Below are 7,778 nucleotides of genomic sequence, written 5' to 3'. Positions count from 1 at the left end.
TTTTGGAGGGTTTTAGGGCCTCTTTGATCCGCAAAAAGGGCAAAGTATAGAAGCAAAAGCCTGCGAGTTGGATATCATGGCGTGTTTACAGGAATTGTGAACACACAGGAACATGTCGTAGGAATAAGCTGAAAAGGCTGTTTCGTTGCACCACAGAAAATGTAAATCTACTTTCTTCAGGCATGAGGAGCTTTTGTCGGTCATTTTTTTCATTGGCGATGGGTTGCGGTAAATATTTGGGAAGAGCTGGCGTTATTGTTCTTTTTCTTTCTGTAAGACCATTTTATTTGACACCAATGTTTTGGCTTTGGACACTCTTCAAATTGATAATATATGTGTGCGCATCAATCGATGCAGAGGTTAGGGGTTATCCTTCTTTTCGAAGAAAAAAAGACAGGGACATTTCCAAGAGGGTGGGCTTAATGGGAATTTCCTCGGCCAAGGGTTTAACTACATGGTTTGTGGCGCTGGTATTTGTAAGCTCAGTGCCAAAATGGCCAGGTTTGGTTAAACTGTTGGATAGGGTTACTTTGCTCCGAGTTTAGACAAAGGGTCAGATTTGTTAAAAAAAAAAACTTCGATTTATGTAGTATCAGTTAGTACCTGTGAGCATGGATATCTGGATTCAGTAGTTTGGGCTTTACATGTCTTGACCAAATACAGGCGTGCCAAAGTTTAGAAATGGCAGGCCATGGCTCATGGATTCCAGAGATAAAATAGATTTAGGTGATTTACGCATCTATTGCACCCTGCTCATCTTTCATGACCTATACGTGGCATCCACCTTATTTGATCTTTTCTTATTCTGCCAAACAATAGAGAAGGCTTTATATGGAGTACTGAATTCATGATGACATTCCGGTTTACCATTTGAGTTCATTTTTACTCATATACGGATGGTGTTGTTTGAGCATGAGGTAGGGTGACAATTGGCAATTTTTGTCGCCTTTTCTGCAAGTAGCATTATAAGCCTGTATCGCGACCTGAACATGCTATTTTTGGACTTGTTTTGTTTAGCTTGAGAGCTAGAGTGAGGAGAGATGTTGATTGCCACTAAATCTATCCATTTGAGATTGAAATTTAAGGTATTTGCGGCCCTCACCCTGCTTTGGTTATACCACCTTTGTAATTTCTTCATCCATATGGTGGATTGCTCGGTTTTGTTTCTTCAGTTTTTTTTCTCTTTCCATGTAATTTGCGCTGTTTTATCAAAAATGGAACTTGTGGTGTCAATGCCCTATTTGGTATGTCATGCCATATTTTACTAGTTTAGAAAATATTAATTCTACTTTTTGTCTTGCAATTATTATTTTCGCAAAAACTCAAAAAGATTTGCATTTCGATTCATTGATAGAAAAATAAGTTGTATTTACAAGTCCGAAGAGTAGACCAACACCCATGCCATACAACTCAGCCCAAGAAACCTAGTCTAAGGGAGTGGTTGACGTGGCCCTCATGCATCCGCATCCGCCCATGATCTCGCCTTGACTTGGATCGTGTCGACTTTGATGTCTTGTCATTATTTCACTAGTTTGGAAAGTAGTTATTCTACTTAATTGTCTTGTCATATGGATCATGTGTGGTTCATCTCGCCATGGAGTGTGGGCTAGATAGCCTAAGTTCGATCCTCAGCTCTACCTTAACGACATAGGTATCTAGTTTGTACTATGCGTCACTCTAGTAGTAAACCTATGAGTGATGAAAACCGGTGCCTATTTTTTCGTCGATTATTATGCTTCCTAATTGAGTGGTTGGCTACTGCATATTGGTCATTGTATTTTATGGGGACTTTTAAAGTTGTCCAACTGAAACTGTATGCTTAAAATTATAAATGTGACATATATTGTCTTTGTCATGGACATTAGAATGTCAGCATAAGTGCTACTTTGATTTCTGATTCAAATTTATTTTATCCTCTCTAGTGTGATTAGTGATCAATAACCTGTCTCTGTAGGCTTGTATTACCGCAGAAAAATCAAGGCTTCTGACCCCGTCAGTGGTCTTTCACTTCCTACTGCGAATACGGGTCGCAGTTTGGGATGTGGCAGTGTTACCAAGGACTCTGGAAGTTCGTATGCTCGGAAGGTCCAAGTGATGAATATCATTTCTACTCTGTGTGATCCCACTCCGAATTACCTAGCGAGTGCTGAAACTAAGTTGATCAACGGCTCTATCGAGCAAACTGAACAGAAGAAGGAAGTAATAATAATTCTTGATTCGGATGATGAAGATGAAAGCACAGCAGGATACCAACAGTTGACACCTGAGAAAAAACAACAGTTGACACCTGAGAAAAGCAAACAACTGATACAATCAGAATGGACTGGTACTCTCACCACATGTGCGACAACAAAAGGAATTGACGAAGTAATTGAAACCACACTTGGTCGAGACCAAAACAGTCGAATTGCTCCATATGGTCAAAGTGCAGCTTTAATGACTCGGTATCCTTGGTCCAGCTATCAACCATCAGCTCATTTTGAGAGAGTTATATTGCACGAAAGACCTGAAGAGGAACGTAAACAAGATCTGGCTGTATGTACTTCTTCACTTGCAATTGTTTTACTGAACTTCAAATGTTACACACTCTACTATCTTTTCCTACATGCATGAACTGAAACTTCACAATAAAAAGGCTGTGTGCATTGATCGATGCGGAGGCCGGGGCTATGTTCCCCTTTTCGAATTTTTTTTGCATGAATTAAAAAACTAGTATTTCGTATCAAACCCTGCACTGCACGTCGGTATCTCTAAAGGGCACCGTGAATCTGTGATCATTGTTTTCAGTGTTTCTTAGTATTCATCCATCTAATTGCTTAATGCATCTTACATTCAAAAATACTCCTTTCTCTTGTACTGAATAATGGGGTATGAAATGGTTAGTATTCATCCATCTAATTTCTTAATGCATCTTACATTCACAAATAATCCTTTCTCTTGTACTGAATAATGGGGTATTAAATGGTCGATATTTGTTGAATCCATTCCAATTCAAAGTTGAAAGTTCTCATCATCTAGCCATAACTCTTGCTGCTCAATGTAGGCTGCTAGCTATGCAGAGAGGATAGCAGAAACAAAAAAAAATCTTTCTCTTCCTAAGGAGAGAGAACAACGGAAATTGGACCTAAGCTCCCACGTAGATGGAAATGCTGAAACTGTGCCAAGAAAACGAAAAAATGAAGCAAATCCAGCAGTACTTGATTTTCCTTCAGAAACTCACAGTCCTGTGGAGAGAAAACAACAGAAATCAGACCTAAGCTCGCAGGTAGATGGAGATGCTGAAACTGTGCCAAGGAAAAGAAGAACTGAAGCAAATGCAGCAGTACTTGATTTGCCTTCAGAAACTTACAGCCCTGTGGAGAGAAAACTACAGAAATTGCACCTAAGCTCCCAGGTCCAGGTAGATGGAGATGCTGAAATTTTGCCAAGAAAAAATGAAGCAAATCCAGCAGTACTTGATTTGCCTTCAGAAACTTACAGCTCTGTGGAGGAGGATGAGCCCATGGAGGAAGAGGATAAACCAGAAAGGGAAAGTGATGGTCTGGAGGATTTTTGGAACGACTTCTCACTGGCTATCGAAAGCTCTAAGGTACAAATTGTAATCATATAGACTTACGATTTTTGTTGCTGCAGAATTTTGAAATCTATTATTTTGTAAGTTAACTGTTGTGCATATACATGCTCCATGCGTTACTTTATCTCAAGATTGAATTGATTCGCACAAGGCCGCACCTCACACCCAATGATGAAACTAAGTTTACATCACCCGCCTGTGCAAGTTGTTTTAATGACCAGCATTGCACACGTGGATGCCCCTGTCATGTCCAAGCTGTTTAGCTGGCCGGTATTGGGCATGTGTGCAACGCTGGTAAAAAAACAGCTTGGATTGTTCTAATATAGTGTATCTTCTTACTACCTCCATCCCAAAGCTTAAGGCTTATATTATTTTTAGAAAGTCAAACTATGTCAAGTTTGACTAAGTTTTTACCAAAAATCATTAACATGCAAAATACAAAATCAATATCATTAGATAGATAATGAAATATGTTTTCGTATGATATCTACAAAATATTATATTTGTTGATAGAATCTTCTAAAAGTTTGGTCAAACTTTACTTGGTTTGACATTTCAAGAAAAATATAAGCTTTAAGCTTTTTGATGGAGGTAGTATCTGCTACGGTAGAGGCCGAAGGGAATATATTTGTCGTTTAAACATCAGATATCTATCAAAGAGAAAATTGCATACTTTATTTTCAGTTTAATTGTTACTTTTGATTTGTGTTTTCCATAATTATTTACGTATTTATTTATTGACCAGCTTGACACACTTGAAGAGGTAGCCAGTGAGAAAGAAGTGACTAAACAAGAGGTGGACACCGACTGCAATCATGACATACGGATTCATGAAGATCTGGGCCATGTATGTCGTGTCTGCGGTATGATTGTGAGGAGGGCTGACACAATCATTGATTATCAGTGGAAAAAGGTCTGTTATTTGTTTAATTCATGTGATGCTTCCATAACTCCGAGCTCGTTTAGCAGCCAACAATTTTTTATATGCATTTAATTTTAATTTGGGGAAGTTCTTACTTAGTATCCTTTATAGCAATTATGTGGCTTTGGAGAGCTGGGCAACATTAAGCAAGACCTGTGTTTAGTAACAAATATGGAACTTCAGCATACATCATATTTCCAATGTTTTACATGGTAATCATGAAATTAAAATGTATGATTGGAAAATTCAAACGATATAATGTTTACCTTATATCAGGCATCAAGGTCAAGATCATATTTCTGTGAAACGCGTTCGAAGGATGCTGATGAGATAGCCATTGGTGATGTTAGAGTCGCTGAAGAACTCACTGTGTTAGACATTGCCATCCATCCAAGGCATGCAAAGCACATGAGACCACATCAGTTGGCAGGTTTCCACTTTCTGGTTAAGAATTTAGTCTCTGAGAAACCAGGAGGTTGCATCCTAGCTCATGCCCCTGGTTCGGGGAAAACATTTATGCTGATAAGTTTCATTCAGAGCTTCCTCGCAAAGTATCCTTCTGCAAGGCCCCTTGTTATACTTCCTAAAGGCATATTAGGTACATGGAAGAGGGAATTTCAACGGTGGCAAGTGGAGGACATACCACTGTATGATTTCTATTCTGTCAAGGCTGACAAGAGAGCAGACCAGTTGGAAATCCTCAACTCTTGGCAAGCCAAAATGAGCGTCCTATTTCTTGGATACACGCAGTTCTCGCAGATAATTTGTAGTGATGGGGGTGGCACCGTTGCAGCTGCATGCCGGAACATGTTGCTTATGGTCCCTAACCTACTGATAATGGATGAGGGTCACACACCTAGGAATCGGGAGACTAATGTGCTAGAATCCCTGAGCAGAGTACAAACTCCCCGTAAGGTGATCCTATCTGGTACACTTTTTCAGAATCATGTCAGAGAAGTGTTCAACATCTTGAACCTTGTACGGCCACAGTTTCTCAAGATGGAACGTTCTCGTCCGATCGTTAGACGTATAATGTGTCAAGTGGCAATGTCAGGTAGCAGGATTTCAAAAGCGGTTGCTGGCAATGTATTCACTGAGTCAGTAGAAGAGACCCTGCTGAATGATGATAACTTTGTGAGAAAAGCACACGTCATTAGAAGTCTCAGAGAACTAACCAAAGACGTGCTTCACTACTATAAGGGTGACATCTTAGAAGAACTACCTGGCCTAGTAGACTTCAGTGTCTTCCTGAAACTCAGTCCCAAGCAGAAACAAATCGTTCATAAGTTGGAAGCCTATGAAAATTTCAAAGGAAGCGCAGTCGGAGCTGCACTGTACATGCATCCTTGTCTGTCAGAAATTTCAGAAGTTGCTGCTGCAGATAGGTCTATCAACTCGACGGATGCCACAATTGATAGTTTGGTCCAGTATATCAATGTGACAGACGGTGTGAAGGCGAGATTTTTCACTAACATCCTGGTGCTTGCGAATTCTGCAGGAGAGAAGGTGCTTGCTTTTGGTCAGTATATACTTCCCATGAAGTTTTTGGAAAGGCTATTGGTGAAGACAAAGGGCTGGCATGTAGGCAAGGAGATCTTTGTGATCTCTGGTGATACTAGTCCAGAAGAGAGAGATCTGGCGATGGAGCAGTTTAACAACTCTGCTGATGCAAAAGTTCTGTTTGGTTCTATCAAGGCATGTGGGGAGGGTATCTCCCTTGTGGGCGCATCAAGAGTTGTGATTTTAGATGTTCACTTGAACCCGTCTGTTACCCGTCAAGCAATTGGGCGAGCCTTCAGGCCTGGACAGCACAAGAAAGTGTTTGTGTACAGGCTTGTAGCTGCTGATTCTCTAGAGGAAAATTTCCATGAAACTGCATTCAAGAAAGAAGTCATACCAAAGCTGTGGTTTGAATGGAGTGAGCAGCACTGCACGTCCGAAGAAGGCTTTAAACTGAACAATGTTGATATTGATAACTGTGAGGACGAGTTGCTGGACAACAAAACTATGCGCCAGGATATCAAGGCTTTGTATAGAAGGTGAAAGCAGGCCTTGCAGATCTTCCAAGATTGTCATTGTTCTGAAGTAAGAGGCCCTCTAGAATCATTCTTCACATTACCTATTTCTTTTTTTTAATCAATTTTCTTCACATTACCTATTTCAATTTTCTTCAAGATACCTATTTCAATTTTCTTTTCATAATTTTACGACCATATTCTCCTTAATTGATAATGTTTTCTTCTGCAGGGTGTTACAGTTGCCCCATTATGGTGAAATGACAGGTCTCCGCTTGCAGCAAGGATTTGTGCTTTTCTTGCCTATGTTTATCGAGTGACTTGCCATATCTCTGTTTGTAATCAGTTAGCAGACTGCTGGTTTGTATTTTGTGGAGTTTTAAAACTGTCGACTTGTTTCAGTTAACTTGTTTGGTAGTTCTATTGGTGGTTGTAGTCTTAGTTTCTTTATTATCATATTATCAATGTTCTGGTTGTCCGTCGAAGCCTGCCAGATTGAACGCAAGCTTCCTGTAACAGACCTTGGTTCTGCAACTTCAGTTTCAATGAGGTAGGGGGCCGTCTGGCTCCTTTCTAGAAAAAAAACATGTTTAGCGTCTGACCTCTTTTGTAGTATGTTTTCTAGGGAACTGATCCTCGTCTCATTTCTTGATCAAGGTTTCCGGAATAAGCAATTATGTGGTTTTAACTTTCCGTGTAATGTTGGATGACACACTTTAGAGCAACTCCAATAGTATAGCCGGTTGTTGGCTATAAGCAAGATGCCATGTCATCTATAGCCAATACATAGCCAACAAGTACAATACTACCTCCGACCCAAGGAATAAGGCGCACGCGTATTCCAAGACGAACTTTGACCATAAAAATTGAGCAACAAAATTTTGATTATATTATATGTAATTAGTATCGTTGGATTCGTATTGAAAAGCACTTTCTAATGATGCTAATTTCATACAAACAATCTTTATATATTTGAATCAATTCTTGGTCAAACAAAAAACACGTAAAACGAGGACGCCTTATTCCTTGAATCGGAGGGAGTAGTTGGCTATAAAGATGTACTACTTTTTCAATGGAGGACCCACCTTTCATTCACACAACTTGCCTAGGAGCACGTGCTAGAGCTAGCTCTTGCATAAGAGCCCACTTACATTCTCTCTCCTCTTCTCTCTCCTCCAACTAGACACAAATATAAAATTTTAATCCTTGTAGCCAGCTGACTAGAACTTATTGTACTTGCTCTTAGCTGCACCACTCGTAGGGTAGA

At 39.9% G+C, this 7,778-nt stretch overlaps 1 protein-coding gene across 1 annotated transcript; it reads left to right on the top strand.

Moving 5' to 3' along the window:
* Positions 1 to 1,947: 1,947 nt before the first annotated feature.
* Positions 1,948 to 6,539, top strand: LOC124672465 (protein CHROMATIN REMODELING 35-like; the record flags this gene model as incomplete). The annotated part of the gene is made up of 5 exons (XM_047208687.1): positions 1,948 to 2,535; positions 3,044 to 3,182; positions 3,429 to 3,589; positions 4,320 to 4,487; positions 4,773 to 6,539. Coding segments are annotated over 5 exons (2,823 nt in total), but the record flags the coding sequence as incomplete, so codon positions are not given.
* Positions 6,540 to 7,778: the final 1,239 nt, after the last annotated feature.

Source organism: Lolium rigidum, chromosome 7 (assembly GCF_022539505.1).
Source record: "Lolium rigidum isolate FL_2022 chromosome 7, APGP_CSIRO_Lrig_0.1, whole genome shotgun sequence".
NCBI lineage: Eukaryota > Viridiplantae > Streptophyta > Magnoliopsida > Poales > Poaceae > Lolium > Lolium rigidum.
This window is presented reverse-complemented; position numbering and strand designations above follow the sequence as displayed.